We start from the raw sequence: 21,359 nt of genomic DNA on the forward strand, positions 1-21,359 counted from the left end.
GGCATCAGAAGAGTAGTTGGCGTCGGCAGAGTTAATTTCGCCCCACTATGTTTAAATATAACAGGGTACACATACTGCCAGAGATTATACACACATTTGCAGCAAGGGTTATAACTCTGGATTTCCAAGTTATGAAGTTATTCCCCTTATTTGACTGGAAAATCAACAGATGAGCGTTGGTTTTCGCTCCTTGGCACTCTTGTAATGTCTTATTGTTATCATTGCATACACTTGTGTTACTCATGTGATTGTTTACCTGCGGCTGTAATATTAAAATATCTTAAGTCGTTTCTTAACTGAAGTTTATTTTCCTAAAATTTCTGTAGTCCAATTAAAAGAAATTCTAAAGTGTTTTTTTTTTACACAAAAGTATGTTGTTTTTTTAATCAAATCGATGAAAATAAAGTATTTAATAAATTATGAACAATTCTTACATATGATAAGTGAAATACTTAACTTCAGAAGATGACTTATGTTAAGAAATGACTTAAGATGTTTTATGAATGTCTGCTCAATATTATTATTTTGCATGAATAATAAAATTCAATTAAACACCCATCCTTTTATGTAATCATATTCATTTTCTATGATGTAAGACTCCTTGATTGTCATCATGCATTCGTGAATCACAACCACTGCATGAACTTACAACAGTTGAGGTGAAAATATCAATATACTAAATATTAAATGGAATTTGTAACTTTGATTTCCCTCATGTTAGGTGAAATATTTCAAAAGCTAATAGTTATTTTGTGTGACACTGATCAGCATGCAAAAGTTTTACTGACATGATTAATAATATTGATTGATACGTCACAGTTATAGTAAAATTTCAAAGCAAATAATTTTTTAAAAGCTGAATAGTTATCTTCAATTGTAATTAAGATTATTTAAGATATTTAGAGGTTTTGCTTATTTGAAGTTATAATGCAAAAAGGTACCAACACATTCTATGTTTAAATGTGACTTGGTACCTTCTTGAATTAACGCCACAATTTCGTATGAACTAAACATAAATAATGAAATATTGCCTTTGAAAAAGTAAGTAAATGTCTGTTATATTATTAAAAGACAAAATTTAAATACAGTTTGAACTAAACCATACCCTGATTTTTTCAGTTCCCCTGCCTGTCATACGTGAGCCCACAGACTATATCCCAAACTCGGCCGACACATCCCAGCAGACGTCAAGGGAGGTAACTGAGCTTGTTGACGACCATGAGATGGAGTTGTGTGTCCCTGCCCCTCCCCTTGAGGCCCGACGGCCCAAGGTGGTGTCAGTGTTCTGTCAGAAACATGATGGTCAGCCTGCGATTGGACCATACAGCATAAGTCCTGCACAGTTGGTAAGGGAGTGTCATAACATTTAATGTAAATTAATGTCATTTGGTGACATGATTTTTACATTTACTCCATTTCAAAAGGTTCAATTTTCCTCGAGATATACAGATGATATCATTAATTATAACAGATTAAAGCATAAATTAAGTAAAAGCAGAATCTCGAAGGTGCAACTTTAACACTAAATAATTATTGCATCAGTATTTCAATTAAAGAATGTAACCCTTTTTTTAATACAAATGTATCATTAAAAGTTTTATTTACGATATATTTGATTTATGCCATAAATAAATGTGATAATTTCACCCAAGGTTATAAAAGCCAAGAGTCACGCTACAGTCCACGTCACCTTCACCCCGCGACCTACTGAAGATGTAAACTCTGACCTTGAATGCCCAGGTTATATCCTTGGCTACTCCAGCCTGGATGACCCTGAGGTCAAAGGTCAAGAGGGCAAGGTCACAAGGTCACAGGCTTATGAGGCTGCCAAGATACGCCTGGACATGACTGCTCATCTTAAACCAGCACTGTGAGTGGAAAGGGTCATAGTGAATTGTGTAAATTAAGTTCCCCATGACTAATAAGCTAGTTCACTGATGGCACTATTAACCATCATGTTTAATATTGACATCATGTCATTTTGGTATTATTTGAAAGACTATTGCTTTATTCAGTGATGAGGGTATATCCCTCCCCCTTATCCTCTTAATTCTGCATGGGGATGTAGTTGGATGAAGCCATGAGCAGCCAAATTGAAGCAGACAGGCCGTAAATGCTCTTAAAGGAAGTTATTATAAAATACTGTTATTTTCAGGCTGTCAATAGAGTGTGCAGAGGAAGAGGGAATGAGGTATAGATCAGCCATGTCCTGTCTGCTGAATGATATTGGACAGGTAATACTTCAGTGGACTTCTACACAAATGCAATTTGTACCATAATGGAGAGGGTTTCTTTATGTTGGTTCCTGCATTACGTTTCATGTCAGTAGTGGGAGTATTATTATGTGCATGCTTACTGTGTAATAAGTAGCATGGGGATAATTCAACAATATTTCAATAATATTGATTAGATGAGTTCTCTTTCCTTTACTTTATCTTTAATGCTATATAACTTGCACATTATGTCTCACACATTATTAATTAACATGCATTATAAAACTGTTCCAGGTGTCAGCTGAAAGTCTACAGATCAGCAGTGTGATGCTGTCCAACTTAACCTTGACCCCGCTGACTTTCCGTCTCGTTACCAAGCAACCATTCTGGTTGGTTGAGTTGGACCCTTCCAGTAATAGGGAAGGCAGGACGCGTACCCATGAGACTGACATGCACACCCTAAAACCTCGTCATAACCTGATTGTGAGTTGTAATGTAGTCTTTAACTATGATTCACAGAGACAAGTACACTTGTTCATAGTAATTGTCTGATTCTCTTTCCAGGATATGATTCAGAAAGGTAACTCACACGTTGGTCAACCACACTTAGAGAATATAAACATGGCATATCACACTCGGATAATATGAAGAACATGGCATATGATATCATACTCAGAGAATGAACATGGCATATCACACATAAAGAATATGAACATGGAATATCACACATGAAAAATATAAACATGGCATATCACACTCAGATACTGGTAATATGATAATGGCATATCACACTCAGATAATATGATCATGGCATATCACACTCGGATATTATGATCATGGCATATATCACACTTGGATAATATGGACATGGCATATCACATTCAGATAATATGGACATAGCATATCACACTTGGATAATATGGACATGGCATACCAAACTCGGATAATATGATCATGGCATATATCACAGTCGGATAATATGGACATGGCATATCACACTCGGATAATATGGCATGGCATATCGCACTCGGATTATATGAACATGCCATATCACAAAAGAAGAATATGATATCACACACATAGAATAAGAACATGGCATATCACACTCAGAAAATATGAAAATGAGGCATATCACACTCGGAGAATATGAACATGGCATATCACACTTAAGAGAATATGAACATGAGGCATATCACACTCTGAGGAAATGAACATGAGGCATATCACACTCAAAGGAAATGAACATGGCATATCACACTCAGAGGAAATGAAAATGGCATATCACACTCAGAGGAAATGAACATGGCATATCACACTCAGAGGAAATGAACATGGCATATATCACACTCAGAGGAAATGAACATGGCATATTATACTAAGAATATGGGTTTGGAGTTACAAGAGAGTAAAGCATTTTAGATTTATACCAACTTCTTGCTCTTTAGAATTGTCGATATTACAAAAACATACCAAGGTTGTTTTCTGTTTGAAGGTGAAGGTAGCATTCCAGACCACTCAAGACTTGCTGGGACTCATTTCTGATGAGTATCTGAACAATGTGGAGATTGGACAAGCTGGGAGGAAAGTGGAGGTTACAGACAACCTGGTTGTTGAATTTAACAACCGAGCTACACAGGCAAGTTTTGAGAAAAGCTAAAGAAATAAAAAAAATTAAAGCCTTTGAACTCTCTATATACGGTAAAAATAGTTTCCAAGGGGTATTTGAGGTGAACAACCTTGAGGTTGAACACACAGGAAGGCTATAGACACATGCACTAGGTGGACTAATGTAACCCACCAGCCATGTTGTGTAGAAGATCTCCATGCAGTAATGTATCACAGACAAATTCATTGTTGAGTTATACAATCTCCCTAAAACAGGTCAAGTCTACGCACTGAATAAAACATGAATTAAAAACTGACACTCTACCATTTTGTTTTAAAGGTTAGAATTATAAATATATATGGAAAACATTGTTACATTAACTCAGTTCTTACGTTTTATTTTCACAGCTGGTTCCACTGCACGCCACTCTGACTGTGCCACAGTTTGAACTCACAAAAGAATCCCTGGACTTCGGGACATGCCTGGTCGGACAGACGCGTGAACTGCAACTGATGATTACAAATACAACGACCTCTCACACTTACTTCTCTGTCTCTCAAGGTTCGTACTTTAGACTAAACTTCAGAGTGTTAGATATTCAGATTGTCGGCTATCTTAGTATCATGAAAGCCTTGGAGTTGGTGTCATTGTGCATTTCTTTTAACCATGGCCATTATTCTAAAACATTTCGAGACATTCAGATGCTTCCAGAGATAATAGGCACATGAACATCAAGGTCCCTAACTCTGGCTTTCAAAATTGACTTAACCCCCCATTGTGATGGGAAAAACAGACAACAGGCAAGCATTTGTGTGCATTGCGCCGATTTTAAGAAAGACGTGTTTTTTTTCTTCAGAGAGTCGCTCGGACAATTGTGCAGACAACACATTCTGCGTTGAGCCAACATCGGGTCTGCTTGAAGCTCACATTACCCACGTCAGCAATAGCAAGATGCTGCTTAAAGTCTTCTTTACTGCCAAGTAAGCCATTAATTTTTATATTGTGAGGCTATAACGGAGTTGTGTTTATCATGTCATGTTGCGTCACATCAAGTCATGAAAATAATTTCACATGTAGCTCAAAAAGAATTGCACCTACACTCATAATGCATAATGTTGGTCAGAAATGTTGGCCAGGGATGTGCAAATCGGGTTTTGTTTGACATTTCACTTTGTTTCAAATAGTGTAAAATGGACTGAAAAAGTCAATTGCATCTCAAAAATTACTGAAACTCATAAAACTGACCAATATGCTTATGAAGTTCCATAATGCACATATTCATGTTGTTCATTCAGAGGCCCACCATTGAACCATAACTGTACCCAGGTGGTCTACTATATCATTCTGCTGATTATGATTTGTGTCATTGTGTTGTTTTGTCAAAAGTTTAATCATTGGAAAAAGATTGGAAAGAATTTTCTGAGAATTTTAACCAAATATTCAACATGACTTAAAGAGATTTACATAACGATGAACATTTAGATATATACGATTTCTATCTGAGTGAACAACATCTGACTAGGGTAGATTGGATTAATATGTCAAATAAAGGATAAGGATAAATTAATGGACTTTGCCCGTTAATCTGCAGCCTAAATCTTAAAATTGAAACTCAACTTAGCTCAATTCTTGCATTAAACATATAAACATTTTTATAGCAAATACTTCTTATGCAGTTTCTTTGGTCTGTTAAGCGGTAGATGGCATTTGAAAGACAATTGTTTCAAATCCGAAATTGAATTTGTGTCTTCCAGACATGCGGAGGACTTTGATGCAGTGTTTACGTTCCATGGAATTCTCGGAGAAAGCCCACGTCGACTGCACGTGAAAGGGGAGGGCTCGTATGACGCGAAGCATGAGGCTGTACTCAACATTTAACTTGTGCTTGACATTCACACTGAACTGTGATATACTTCCAATATTTATTGGGCTTGTTTTACATTTTGATTGAAGCATTAATGCAATGAAGGTGTGTTAAAAATTTATGTTTATTTAACATTTAAAAACAACAAAAGTAAAATGCTCTTTTGTAAGGAAGTTAAACGAATCTTAAAATGAAAGTGGAATTTCATCCTGATATAAAAAAACACTTCTGTGATAATTTTATTGAATTTATAAATATGCTGAATAGGAAAGCATGTGCTTGTGATTATGTGTGTGAATAATTTTTGACGCTTGTATTCTAACTATATCTTTAGGTGACTTTAAGGTTTAAGTTAAACAAGTTAAAAAAAATCAGAATTTTATTGTTGTTCGAGAATATTTTAGCCTCGCTTCACTGTTTGGGTTTTTAATGTTTGGATTGTAAATCTGCAAAAAAATATTTAATTGGAGCATTGTTATGAAACAAATTGTTGTTTTTCTTTCAATATTTCATTTTCTAGATATTCCTAAATTCAATGAAGTATTGTATAAATTTGCTGTGATATTATAGATTTTTCTGTGCAAAATAACGCAAGTGATACCTTAATTGCTACTAGAATATTTATCTTAGTAATCTATTTTATTGTTGTTTTTGAGTTTTCGTGCCTGTTACCAACGGACACTCAATTAAATTTAATATCAATGTTTGGAAGTTAAAGTAATAAATTATAAAATATCTTTTTTGGGCTTGTTTTTATACACCGTCTGTCTGTTCCATCCACCCCATCAGTTTGTCTGTCTGAATCATATCTGTCCAACACACCCATGTCGAGAGAAAAACTACCCGGTACTTATGGGATTTCAATGAAACTTGAATCATGTGACCTGCTTTTTTATCGGGATGACCTATATTCAAAATTATCCAAATTTTCATCAACACAATCATTCTGACGAGCCTCTAAGTATAATTGCGTCAACTTTTTTTTCTAAGATTTGACCTAGACATCTATTTTCTGACCCGAGATGACCCATATTCATACATTCATACTTCGAGATATGATCAACACAATTGTTATCAAGTCTGGATTGGATAAAAAAGCATCTTTAATTGTAAAAGCATGTTCTTCCTAAGATTTGACCTAGTGACTTAGTTTTATTCACCTGGTTGACCAATATTTGAAGTATGTTCAGTCTTCCACCAAGACGATCATTCTGATCAAGTGTAATCATAATTACTTTACCTGGTCCAGGTTCCCCTCCCTTAGACCTTCTGCGAGCTGCCTGCCCATCTGCCAAACAGCGTGGCCACACAAATACCAGATTAAAAGCAGCCTATTGTGTTAACAAGGTTTATTTAAAATCAGATTTAGTGAGCTAGTGTTTTTACCCAATATGAGCCACATTCAAACGTTATTGCAACTTCATCAAGACACTAATTCTGATCAAGTTTGGCAAAGACCTCGCCTTTCCACTAGGATCTCAAAAATTCTGTCTCTATTGTGTAAACAATATTATACTGATTGACCTACTGACCTATTTCTTCTGCCAAGATGACCAATATTTGAGCTTAATCAAGACTTAACCAAGACAGTAATACTGTCACCAAGATTCACAAAGATCAGATGAAAAAGATTTCTAAAAAAAGTTTTTTGACAACCTATATTTAAACTTGGCTAAGATTTTATAAAGGCTACCACAATGTCTCACCCACTAAAATTAGTGTGCATACTAAATTAAGTCAACAAAAATAAAAGTTGATCAGAAGTTAATATCAATATGTTTTATGAAAACCAGCCGAGACAATTGTTCTTGTCTGCTCACTGCTCAGTTACTCTTCCCACTGGAAGGACTTCAGTATAATTTTATTGTGGAAATAAAAGTACCCTTGATCACTTTGTGTTATTATTCTGTCTAAAAAGCATTTATACTACTGGTATAGCCTTGCAAGTCAATAGGAATGCATTGACAATTCCAAGGTGCAAGATCTACATGTGTGTTCAAGCAAATACTTTGGATCATTTGTTTTCATGCAACGCCGTGTATTAACCTCTAAAAAACCTTAGCATTTTTCAACTCATCAATTGAATGACCACTTTTGTCTGGTTAATTGAGACATCATTGATAATTGATTTATCAAAGATGTAAGACACAACAAAGTTTGTTCTTTCAGACTTTATTCTGTGGCTTCAATTTGGACTTTTTGTGAGAAAATTTGATAAAGTCAACTTCAATGTCCAATGATTTTTTCTTATGAAACTTTAGGGTCTGTTTCAGATCAAATCTCATCTTCGCCAATACTTCCATCTTCACTCCCCAGTCTTCAGCTTTCTTCTCAATGTGCTGAAAAGGTATCATTATAAGAAGAGCAGGTACAAAAACATTAAAAAAACTTCAATAAAGCCTTGTATAATAATACATAGAAGCAGAATAGCCTGGATTTGAAGGTCTAGTACCAGAAAGGCCTGGTTCAGAAAGGTCTTTGAACCTGAAAAGCATGGTGCAGAAAGGCTTTAGCGCCAGAAAAGCATGGTTCAGAATGGCTTTAGCACTAGAAAAGCATGGTTTAAAAAGGCTTTAGCACCAGAAAAGCATGGTTCAGAAAGGCTTTAGCATGGTTCAGAATGGCCTAAGCACCAGAAAAGCATGGTTATGGAAGTTCTGAATACCAGAAAAGCATGGTTCGGAAAGGGTTTAGCACCAGAAAAGTATAGTTCAGAATGGCTTTAACATCAGAAAAGCATTGTTCAGAATGGCCAAAGCACCAGAATAGCATGGTTCAGAATGGCTTTAACACCAGAAAAGAATGGTTCAGAATGGCTTTAACACCAGAAAAGCATGGTTCAGGAAGAGTTTGAACCAGGAAGGCCTATTTAAAGAAAGTCGCGGACCAGAAAGGCCTGGTTCAAGAAAGTCGGGGACCAGGAAAGCCTGGTTCAAGAAAGTCAAGAATCAGAAAGGCCTGGTCCGGATAATTCAATACCTGACAGGTCTACTTCAAGAAGACCCAGTGACAGAAAGTCCAAGTCCAAAATGGCCCAGTAAAGAGTAGCTATTTTCAATGTGTTAGGGTATTTCTTAATGTAATTCTCCTGAATAAAGTACTCATAAATAGACATTAAAATAATAACTAGCAGAAATTTTGAAAACAGTTAAAAGTATAACTAAATATTTTCAGCCTGGGCAATTTTAGTCTTATGTACACAAGTACCTGTCCTTTCTGATTTGGGACCTTCATTGGTGTGTTTTTTATCCACATCTAAAATAAATGGTAATATCATTTTATAATAGATCATTACAAAACACAGAATGCCATGACATTTATGTATATCTTAGTTTACCAAAAGGCATAACTCAAGATGTTAATTCAGCATTATATTTTTCTTCCTATTTTGTTAATCAGCCTGTGTGATAAAAAAGTAGATCTATATTAGTAAGACATTGAAGTCATAATAAATAGATAAATCTATGTAACAGATCACTCAAAATGCTATGTGCATGTGGTGGGGATCAAACCCACCACCTCTCACTCTTCAGGTGGACACCCTACATCCTCGCTATAAAAGCCAGCTATATAGAATGACAGTATAAGTTATTTTTTTAATCATACCGAAAACCTGATCACACTTCCCCTACAACATTGAAACTTGTCCTCAAATTTTGGAGATTACCGGGTAGTCAATTTAGTATGACTTTGAGGCTTATCATGCAATGTAAGGTATTTATGTTGGGTGCAACATGCAACAGACCGCAGAAATTGCTACGTAAAATTGGATCAAATCAATGACCTCACTCTACACTGGCGGGACACTCTACTGTAACAGTATAAAATAATGCTAACTCTATAGCTAGAAAGTATAAGTACCGCTATATACATATCGAATACCCTGTTAAACATACTTCAGCTTGAACGGGAATGAATTAGTTTGTTCTGTGTTAGTATTTTAATTGTACCCTTATACGTTTATAATTGGTCCAAACAAATATGTTCTAAAACATAGAAGAAGTTGAAAGAAGTTTCTAAATATGGAAAGATATCAATTAAAAAAACTTGTAGAAATGTTAAAATCTGGTAGTGGAGTGTTTAAGAATGGCACAATGTAATATGGCTTGAATCTTCTTGTGCCTCATGATATATACTACGTGAGTGAAAGGTGTTATGGGAATTATAGATACAGTACCTCATGATATATATATACTACCTGAGTGAAAGGTGTTATGGGAATTATAGATACAGTACCTCATGATATATACTACCTGAGTGAAAGGTGTTATGGGAATTATAGATACAGTACCTCATGATATATACTACGTGAGTGAAAGGTGTTATGGGAATTATAGATACAATTACAGATTCAAGTAATTTCTCTTTCAAATTATCTCAAAATCAATTTGTATGTGGCTAACAATAAAAAGTACTATTAGACATAAAATAAAGTATTGTTGATACATAATTTGCTCTCCAATTTTTGATACACACTTTTTTTAATATGTTATTCAAACTGCTTACAATCCCTTTGACAAATCTGACAACTACTGTTTGCATATGAACTGTATTTGTCAATTAGGTCAACAAAACTTAATTGCAAGAAGGGACAACCACCTCAACTATGGCTTCGGGCAGTCAAATTCATCTCTTCAAAGAGTTTCTTTGTCACTGCGGTTATTGCAAGTGTAGTATAAAGCTACAATTTAACTGACCGCTTGAAGTGAAATCAATGCAAGCAGTCATAATAAGGATGGGAAATAAACCCTACTTTTCAGAAACACAAACTAATGAGCTACACATGATACATAAAAGAGTACTACAAATCAATTACAGCAGCAGATAGTGTTTCTAACATGTGTCTTATCAAGTACTCCAAATCAATTACAGCAGCAGATAGTATTTCTAACATGTGTCTTATCAAGTACTCCAAATCAATTACAGCAGCAGATAGTGTTTCTAACATGTGTCTTATCAAGTACTCCAAATCAATTACAGCAGCAGATAGTGTTTCTAACATGTGTCTTATCAAGTACTCCAAATCAATTACAGCAGCAGATAGTGTTTCTAACATGTGTCTTATCAAGTACTCCAAATCAATTACAGCAGCAGATAGTGTTTCTAACATGTGTCTTATCAAGTACTCCAAATCAATTACAGCAGCAGATAGTGTTTCTAACATGTGTCTTATCAAGTGCTCCAAATCAATTACAGCAGCAGATAGTGTTTCTAACATGTGTCTTATCAAGTACTCCAAATCAATTACAGCAGCAGATAGTGTTTCTAACATGTGTCTTATCAAGTACTCTAAATCAGTTACCGCAGCAGATAGTGTTTCTAACATGTGTCTTATCAAGTACTCTAAATCAGTTACAGCAGCAGATAGTGTTTCTAACATGTGTCTTATCAAGTACTCCAAATCAATTACAGCAGCAGATAGTGTTTCTAACATGTGTCTTATCAAGTACTCCAAATCAATTACAGCAGCAGATAGTGTTTCTAACATGTGTCTTATCAAGTACTCCAAATCAATTACAGCAGCAGATAGTATTTCTAACATGTGTCTTATCAAGTACTCCAAATCAATTACAGCAGCAGATAGTGTTTCTAACATGTGTCTTATCAAGTACTCCAAATCAATTACAGCAGCAGATAGTGTTTCTAACATGTGTCTTATCAAGTACTCCAAATCAATTACAGCAGCAGATAGTGTTTCTAACATGTGTCTTATCAAGTCGATTTACAGGCCATAGATGTTCAACTTCACTCAACATTGACCTAAGGCTTTGGGTGGAGCAAAAGCCATGCTAATTGAATGCTTCAATGCCTAGAAATGCTTAGGTCAATTGCAAACAAAAGTAAACTAAGGATGACAAATTACAGTTCATAACTTACCAAATTACCAAATAAATAATCTGTTACCTCTCTGGAAATTAATTTATAGAAAGGCTGCAGATTGCTTTAACTTCATAACAGTTATATTTTCATTCATTTTTACCATTACCGCTACTGTTTATTCAAAAGAAAATCAAATCAAATACAAACATTAGAGAAAAAAAAACAAGTATGCAAATTCAAAGCAATCTACAGTTTGACCTAAATGTAAATAATTACCTCCCTTGTTGATGATTTGTGTAGAGAGTACACAACATTATCTGTGAGATGCAATGCTGTCTTTACAAATTCCATGTCTATGCCTGAAACAAATCATATTGTGGGATAATCAATTTTTATTCCTAAAATTTTGGTTTTTAACGTTAAGTCCATGTCTACGCCTTAAACCGTGGTTTTCTAGCCTGGAAAATCCATGTTTGTGCCATAAAATTTGATTGCCTTAAGCCATGGTTTTCTAGACTAGTAAATTAAATGTCTATACCTTTAACCTTGCTTTTCTAGCTTAGTAAATTCCTTATCCACGCCTCATTACTTTCAAACAAATGCATACAGAGTTGAATAAATCTAAGAACCTTTCTACCTCTTATAATAGCTGTGGTTCCTTTTGACAAACTTTCAAAGTCTGAAGTACATGTTAAAATGAATATTTTTTGTCTATAATTTTTAATTCTAATTTTGCCTAGACATGAATAAGAATGCTTGAAAAATAGTCAGAAAAAAATAAATGTGACAAGCCTTGTTTCTTTCAGAATAGACCAATTCTTCCTTAGTTAGGGGCCAATTTTTTGTTTTTTTTCAAAACCGAAATGATTAATAATGACAATCAATGGAAATCACATTACCGAATTCAAAATCTCCTGCCTTTCTGGGCAAATAGAAATACAGCATGTATGGCGGAGTGAATGAGACACATTCATATTTAGGAGCACAACTCTACAATGGTTGAAACCTACAATAAGGGTAACCGCTGCTTTTATGTATTGTTAAGAAATATTCTGCAGTATTAACAAAGTGATACATTTGTAAAATGATTTTTACCTTCATTTCGCTTAGTGCCAAATGGAGGATTCATCACAACTGTGTCAACCGTCCCCTTTAACCTTTCTATGACCTCTGGTGCCATAGAGGTCACATCATGGAGTTCAAGGTCAATGTTTTCAATGTCAAAAAAGTCTGCATTCTGTCTACACATTTCCAAGGCATCTTCGTCTATATCTATTCCCGTGACTTTGCTGAAAAATTGGCATCAATTTTAATACCATAGATTGATTCAATATGTTACAATACTGATGTGCCGATGATCAATTATAATCGGAAAGGCTTACGTCTGCGACAATCGATGGTGAAATTTGAACAATCGATTATAGAAACAAGGGACGTAACCGCTACCCACTACCAGAAAAATAAATGTCGTGTTAATGCTAGTTTATGTTGAAATGTTACGTTATCTATTCATATTCTTATCAAGTCAGGTAGTCACTAAAGTTCCTTATTACAAATTTTCTTTGTAATTTAAAGGATTGGTTCTCAAATTCTGATGTTTGTGGTTTAAAAGTGATTTTTAAAACATGTTACCATTTACTTCTTACCAGGTAAGAATTTAGTTTTCTCAGTTTTCTGAAAGAAAGTGTTCTTTTAAAACAAATATAATTTTCAACTGCTTGTTGTACTTGTTACTGATTAAAACGAAATTGATATCTTTCTATGTGTTTATGTATACAATACATCTATACAATACTAAATGTAAGACAAAGACGTAGAGCTTGTGGTCTCATGTTCTGTATATTAAAGTAACTTGTAAACACAAAAGGATAGTTGAGTTTGAAATAATGTAATTTATACAAAGAAATGTACATACAATATTGGAAGGGAACATTGCTGCTTAAAACTGGTGCATGTACTGTATCTGTTGCCTTAAATAAGTTAAATATGATGACCAAAGATAATTAATAATGATTAAACCAATTAATAATCGATCATTGATCGGTTTTATAAACTGATTATTGACAGTAATTTTTCTGTCCGATTCTCAACACTTTGTTACATCGTTAAATGTTTAGTAATTAGGCCACACTTATTTAAAGTGACACTCTTATTCAAAATCAATATAAATTCGAAACTCGATGGCTCGATATTCTAGGGACCGGCCAAAGTACTTCGAGCCTCGAGAATATCGAGCCAAGCGGGATTGCTTACAGAATGTCATTTTTCCATTTGTTACATAAAGTCTTATTTACCTCGTTTGTTATTGGCTACGCTATCTCCGCAAGAGAAGGAAGAGTATTTATTGGGCATAGTCACGCACCCTAAATTTCGTAATATGACTTACTCGATTATTAAAAAATCAGTTATTTTTTTTTTATTTATAATAAAAATACATTTATGCGAAAACAAGCAATTGTAAACAATGGGTAACACAAACATAGCTTAAAAGTAATATCAAAATGCATAGTAATTTAGGGATGGATAACAATTAGAGACGGAACTTAAAGTGATGGCATGTTTATTCAAACTGTTAAACCATTTAAATTCGATAATAATTATAATATCAGTCAAGCAATTTTAATCGATTAGCGCCTTGTGCTAAATGAAGCCAATCAAACAAATCAAGGTTTGAGATTCTTAACTGAACCCGCGAAAATGACATCGACCCATGCAATCAAATCAAAGTGTGAGATTCTTGTTTGGGACCGCGAAAACGACTTCGAGCGTGGAGAAATATCGACCCTCAAGATATCGAGCCATCCGATCGAAATTTATATGAACAAAGAGTAAATAAAAATCGGTCCTTTTAATTTGGTTCGAGCCAACGAGGATATCGAGCCATGAGATATCGAGCCAACGAGTTTCGACTGTATACACATGTATTTCAAACATAATTTTAACTGATAAACCTTTAACTACTAACTTAATATTACATTTATGGAAAATATTGATTTCTGATAACAAGATTGTAATTGCATATTTTATAGCTGAAAACACAAAAATATTAAATGATTGGTGAATGCTAAAAGATTTACAGTTATCTACTATCGTCTCATAAGGTAGAAATTATGTGTTTTATGAACATTTCTTTAAAATTAAACTCTGTATCCTTAGAACTATTGTTTTTTACTTTTATTCATCCTTTTTGGTATATTAAAACAATTGCATTAATTGTGGTTAATCTAATTTGGGAGTAAGAGTGCATCTTTAATAGCTTGTTTGCCTTTTCCCAACTTACTCATAGAAAACTCCAGAAGGCTTTTTAGCTTTCCGAAGGTCTTATTCATTTATTTTGTTTTTCATTACTTTTAAATAAAGGCACTGGGAAATAAAACACCATGACTCTGCCCACTACATGTATGTTGACAACATAAACAATTATAAATAACTACCTTATAAATACAGTTAACAAACATTACCTTGCCCCTAGCATAACAGCTCCGATACTGAGAACACCACACCCACAGCCTAGGTCAAGGACATGCTTGTCCTCTAGGTCGTTGTATGTCGAGTGAATGGTGTGTAACATGCATGCTGAAATAAGAGAAAGACAGTTAACAAGAGTATTACAGTGTGAACAACAACACGCTTCACTGGATCAAGGGGTATAACTCCACAATAATTCAAGCCAGAGTTAACACCAACACGTTTCACTGGATCAAGGGGTATAACTCCATAATAATTCAATCCAGAGTTAACACCAACGCGCTTCACTGGAACAAGGGGTATAACTCCACAATAACTCAAGCCAGAGTTAACACCAACGCGCTTCACTGAAACAAGGGGTATAACTCCACAATAATTCAATCCAGAGTTAACACCAACGTGCTTCACTGGAACATGGGGTATAACTCCACAATAACTCAATCCAGAGTTAACACCAACGCGCTTCACTGGATCAAGGGGTATAACTCCACAATAACTCAATCCAGAGTTAACACCAACGCGCTTCACTGGATCAAGGGGTATAACTCCACAATAACTCAAGCTAGAGTTAACACCAAGGCGCTTCACTGGATCAAGGGGTATAACTCCACAATAATTCAATCCAGAGTTAACACCAACGCGCTTCACTGGAACAAGGGGTATAACTCCACAATAATTAAATCCAGAGTTAACACCAACGTGCTTCACTGGATCAAGGGGTATAACTCCACAATAATTCAATCCAGAGTAAACACCAACGCACTTCACTGGAACAAGGGGTATAACTCCACAATAATTCAATCCAGAGTTAACACCAAAGTGCTTCACTGGATCAAGGGGTATAACTCCGCAATAATTCAAGCCAGAGTTAACACCAACACGCTTCACTGGAACAAGGGGTATAACTCCGCAATAACTCAATCCAGAGTTAACACCAACGTGCTTCACTAGATCAAGGGGTATAACTCCACAATAATTCAAGCCAGAGTTAACACCAACACGCTTCACAGGAACAAGGGGTATAACTCCACAATAATTCAATCCAGATTTAACACCAACGTGCTTCACTGGATCAAAGGGTATAACTCCACAATAATTCAAGCCAGAGTTAACACCAACGCGCTTCACTGGATCAAGGGGTATAACTCCACAATAATTCAAGCCAGAGTTAACACCAACGCACTTCACTGGAACAAGGGGTATAACTCCACAATAATTCAAGCCAGAGTTAACACCAACGCGCTTCACTGGAACAAGGGGTATAACTCCACAATAACTCAAGCCAGAGTTAACACCAACGCACTTCACTGGAACAAGGGGTATAACTCCACAATAATTCAAGACAGAGTTAACACCAATGTGCTTCACTGGAACAAGGGGTAAAACTCCACAATAATTCAAGCCAGAGTTATGGGCCCATTGGCTATTACAACATGTGTATCAAGTTGCACAGAAACATCACTAACACTTTTAGTCATGACCAAAAGGCTTATGTTTTTGAACAATGTCCCCGATAACACCACGCCTATGACAATACCTCTCCTTTTTAAAAAAAATTAAAAAGCTGAAAATAGCCATTAAAGAAAAAGACACATTTCTTCTACAATAATGCCACTATCATATAAATACAGTAATATGAAATCTCTTAATTGCAGCTGACACAACAATACGTTTATATTTTGTGATTATTTTAAATAAGTCCTATCTATGTGTACTAGGTATTTGATATTTCCTTTGCCAACACAAATTCTGTCTTTGGGAGTGCATCTCAGAACCGACCACCTGTAGCCAAAGAAACAACCCTACAAGTACTATATGTACTATATATCTCCCAATCTTACCTGCTAAATGTGGAGTGGTGGGGTACTGTTCTAGTAAAACTTTTGGTTTCTCAAACACGTCAACATCTCCAAGGTGTGACTCAAGCTCCTTAAGCTTCATTCCTCTGCCACATGCCATCTGAGGAAAAAATCCATCCATTATTTTATAGTTTTTATAGAAATTTTATTTTACAGAACTTTACTTAGACAAGGAATGGAACTGAATAAGACAGAGTACTTGGAACAATTGAACCTGGAAGCTCATCGTCTTGAGCTAGGGCAGAGAGCCTAAAAATGACAAACCTGTTTAGAAGTTTAACTTTAAGGGTTAGAAGAATCCTGTTTTAAACGTCTATTACTTTAGACTTGCAGAATGATTTTGGAAGAGACTGTTAGTTTCCTTAGCAACGATTACGTATTTGCTATAAGGTCATATCATAACAATGGACTAAACATGTGTCTTGAATGACCAAGTTAAATGGTTGGATCAACCTTACATAGATCTAACTATATTGATATTAAAAATAAAAAAGTCTGTCCAAGAACTTTACAAACAGCCCTCGTTAATCAAATAATTTGAAAGATAAGTTTGCATTGAGATAACGTTATTTCACTGGTATTTGCAGAACAAGTATGCATTGCCAACTTTGGGAAAATATGGTTCTCTTTTTTTTTTTTTCTTTTTTTTATTAGTCATTTTCATCATTGGATAATGATGTTAAAATTATCTTCTGTATAAGCATTTAAGGTTTTCAACAACAAAGTGAAAAGCAATTGAAGAAAAACCAAAAAATATTTCTTATTTTTCATTTTTTTTTTTTAAACTGACTATAAAAATGGCAGGGTCGGCGCCAATTCCGTAGGTAGGGTCGGGTAACCCGAACCAAATGTATTTTTTTAGGCCATATTTACATAAAGACCACATGTTCATTAGTAATGCTTAAGTTCTAATTCATAATTGTAAACATTTTTCTCTCAACTAAACATCTTTATAAATATATTGAATGTATAATTACTTTGATTTTACAAGAAATGTGTTACATGAAATTTTGTCTGCATGTTTTTAGTAACGAGCGCACAAGGTGTTCATAACGTGTCAAAATGCCATTATATCAATGTGTTAAGGAATAAACAGGGTATTCCTGTCTTATTATCAATACAACATCAATGACAGTTTAACTTGTATCGTTAAAGACCGGTACTAAATGATAGCAACAGTAGTTGATATTTCATTTTACCTGTCCCTTTCCGAAATTGGCAATTGCGTTTATCAGTCAATGAACGCAACATCTTTGGATATGTTCTGATCGCAATTCATCGCATAACAATATACATGAAAAATATTGATCTTGTCATTGTTTGTATTGTGTCAGCCGTCCCGTAAAATATAAATAAACATTTTAGAAAGTGTTACTTTTTTAAACTTTAAATGTATTGTTGCCATAAGTGTTTGGAATTTACGTTTAAAAGTGATTTCAAGTGGTTGATCTTTCCCCGTGACGTCATTTGATAAAATGTTTCCGTAACAGTCGGGTCGTTCTATTTACAGAATGGGTACGAAAAGATTTCTGAAGGTTTTCTTAAATGAAGTGAAGTATCTTTTTAACAATTCTTGAATGAGATAATGAACTTTTGGTGTCAATATAAGTAATGAATTGCGGGATTGATGTCACTATCCTTCGGACTCCGCACACTTTGACCAGCCCAATTGTGTTCATACCCCGATAATGACATCAAGCCCAAAATTCATTCCTTAAATGAGAAAAATTACAAAACTGTTAAAATAAAGCAGCCTTAATTAAATGTCTTGATAAGCGATCAATTATATACAGACAGACACGGAATATAATATGTAAAAGAAGTAAGTTTATCAGAGATGTTTGAGATTTCAGTACTTTAAATTATCAACTACCGTTTTCCCTATAGAACAGCTCTACTTAATTACGCACCAGTCAATTGTAACCACGGCCCCCCCAGGTCTGGGGAATAGCGGGGACTTTCGGTCCAGCCAACCTCGGCTAAAATCCCCGCCCTGCGGGCACGAACAAATGGTAAAATCCCCACCAAATGCCCCCATACCCCAGGGACCCTAGGTAAGGCCCATTACCCGCTATATTTAAAGCGAAGACAAAACAACCGCATCCAACCGGCACTGCAGGGCCACCTGAAAGGTAAAAACATGGCCCATTTTCCCGGTATATCCCCAGACCCGGGGGGGCCGTGGTTACAATTGACTAGTGCATTGTGGCTTAATCTAAAATCGTCCAAAACTGATTTTTTTTATTGAAACTCTTGATAAAAGGACGGGTCAATTTTAGTCCAAATAAACAGCCGCTTCAGAGTCTTTGATGATTTTTGTTTTGGCGACTCTATGCGTCCATATCCCACTTCTTGTTTTCCTAGCCAAGAATGACAGATCCCAGCGCTAAGTATATTGAGCGGAAAGATAACGGGCACCTGCTAGATAGTTAAAAAATGGCGATGCTTTCTTGACAGATCGATCTGAATATGTGTTTCATAAATCACTTAAGTGTAATACAAGAAAGGTATTGGCTAAAAATAATTAATGTTTAACTTATGTGTTTTTATTTAACAATGCAGTGTTAAATATTGTGGAGTTATAGTTGAAAAATATATTTTACATTGGTATGAATCAGTCGACTCGTGGCGTTAAGGAAACTAAATGAATATCCAAATGTTAAATGAAGTTCCCTATACGCGCATTATTGTGACTAGGTCAATTTATGACCCTCAAAAATTCTGCATTTCTTAATCTTATCTGCCTTAATCTAGCCATGCGTCCAATAGATTCATAATTGCTAAACTAGCGTAAAATAACGCTACTTATGCACTGAGAAGAGAAATCGATAGAGACCACCGTTACCCTGAATGCCTGATAAGCTCCAAAGTTGGCAATGTTTATGCCAACGATTTTAATCAATAATGGCTAAATTGATAAACGGGGAAGTAAATGCTTGCAGAATAAAATGCTTACCGATAGGCTGCGCAGGACTCTTACTTTCAAGATAGTAAATGTATAAGCAAGTCAAAAGGTTACCGCTAAGTTACGTCCCCTCTAACGTCAAGTGGATCAGCCCCTGTAGACGGTACACTTCTACCACATTCTATGTAGTGTCCAATCGATATGAACTACACATTTCTTACAAAGAGGACCTTCAATTTATATGCAGCAAAAAACATGCTAATACCGCATCACGGCCCTATATATAAACCAGTTAATAGGTCCATGGCCGCACATAGTTTTTGTTTGACATAATGATAGCACTGAAAATCGCTGTCACTTTGTCAACATCCATTTACGCCACCTCCCGTGCAAGACACAACCGGAAGTCTATCTCAAAAGAAAACTTAGGGTAGGCTGGGGAACCGGAAACAACCAATTTTTTTTTATAACGTCTACCAGATACGAATCAATCATACATATGATTCGCTTCTGAAAGAAGGAAAGCTTGGTCCAATGTTTTCCCTCACACTTGCAACTGCTCTTACGATGCTGCCTAAAATTGGTATTATCTGATCAATAACTTTACAAACATTTGTCCAGTCATCACCATTTTGTCAGAACGTTTATGAACCGCATATTACCTTAATATAACGAGTTTGATAACTAGCCAAATCGCGTGTGTGGGTCACGGACATTACGGACCATGGACATTACGGACCAAACATAACGGACCAGATTTGGGGACATTACGGACCACATTTCGGGACATTACGGACCATGATAAATAATTTTACTTACAGCTTGTTTGAATTTTATAACATACCATATTTACGAACAGTGATTTTTAATTTATCTCACAGTTTTTTTTTAATTAAAATGTACCGTATTTCGAGACATTACGGACCATGAATTATAATTTTACTCACAGTTTGTTTTAACTTAAATATAATCATTAACACACTGTACCGCATTTGAGGACATCACGGACAATGGATTATAATTTTACATACAACATTTGTATATTTGTGAATATTTATACGTACTTATAGGTAAGTCAACCAAGAGTTATAGTCCTTTTATTATAGGAATGTCTATAACACCATTATAGTTTTCCTCAGGTGAGCAATATAGGGCCGTCTTTGCTCTTTTGTTTTAGTTTATACTAATTTCTAAAAGCTCGATTGTGAAAAAAAGATGAATGCTTATCGAACACAGATAGGAACCCATTCGGAACTCCTAGGCCATTTTTTTTTATCGAAAACAACCTCGGATGTATGCCGGTACATCAGTTGAAGTAATTCGTAAATGTTTGAATTATATCATTATTGCAAACAAAATTAAGATTCCCAAGAGCTAAGTCACACAGTTTTACTGCTAAATAAAATTACTACGCGATCTACTTGCAGCGGACTTAAACTGTCCAAATACATCCGAGGTTGTTTTCGATAAATGGCCGAGGAGTTCCCGGATCGTAACAACTCGGCCATCTCCGGCAAGCTTCGAGATAGACTGTCACAATCGGAAAACCTCGGCCAGTATCCAACAGGAATCTCGAAGCTTGCCGAAGATGGCCGAGTTGTTACATTTGAGACGGTCAATTCTG

At 35.4% G+C, this 21,359-nt stretch overlaps 2 protein-coding genes across 6 annotated transcripts in view; one reads left to right on the plus strand and one right to left on the minus strand.

Annotated features, from left to right (window-relative positions):
• LOC128231831 (deleted in lung and esophageal cancer protein 1-like) overlaps positions 1–6,420 on the plus strand; it is a 28,202-nt gene extending 21,782 nt beyond the window's left edge. For all 4 annotated transcript variants that reach the window (XM_052945088.1, XM_052945247.1, XM_052945333.1 and 1 more), the window contains 8 exons: positions 1,120–1,346; positions 1,653–1,870; positions 2,156–2,234; positions 2,508–2,696; positions 3,706–3,849; positions 4,227–4,380; positions 4,676–4,799; positions 5,574–6,420. In XM_052945088.1, coding sequence (XP_052801048.1) covers positions 1,120–1,346; positions 1,653–1,870; positions 2,156–2,234; positions 2,508–2,696; positions 3,706–3,849; positions 4,227–4,380; positions 4,676–4,799; positions 5,574–5,697 — 1,259 coding nt within the window. In that variant the 3' untranslated portion in view covers positions 5,698–6,420. The remainder of the gene's footprint in view (positions 1–1,119; positions 1,347–1,652; positions 1,871–2,155; positions 2,235–2,507; positions 2,697–3,705; positions 3,850–4,226; positions 4,381–4,675; positions 4,800–5,573) is intronic.
• A 1,419-nt stretch (positions 6,421–7,839) lies between these two features.
• Positions 7,840–19,766, minus strand: LOC128240948 (rRNA N6-adenosine-methyltransferase METTL5-like). 2 transcript variants are annotated; one of them, XM_052957941.1, is made up of 7 exons: positions 19,676–19,766; positions 16,813–16,930; positions 14,965–15,079; positions 12,599–12,792; positions 11,780–11,862; positions 8,891–8,938; positions 7,840–8,022 (listed from the first exon to the last, which is right to left on the minus strand). In XM_052957941.1, exons 2-7 carry the CDS (start codon positions 16,928–16,930, stop codon positions 7,849–7,851), a joined length of 732 nt encoding a protein of 243 aa, XP_052813901.1. In that variant the 5' UTR covers positions 19,676–19,766; the 3' UTR covers positions 7,840–7,848. The 2 variants fall into 2 exon arrangements, with proteins under 2 accessions (XP_052813901.1, XP_052813906.1); XM_052957946.1 differs by lacking the exon at positions 8,891–8,938.
• Positions 19,767–21,359: the final 1,593 nt, after the last annotated feature.

Source organism: Mya arenaria, chromosome 1 (genome assembly GCF_026914265.1).
Source record: "Mya arenaria isolate MELC-2E11 chromosome 1, ASM2691426v1".
NCBI classification, from domain to species: Eukaryota; Metazoa; Mollusca; class Bivalvia; order Myida; family Myidae; genus Mya; species Mya arenaria.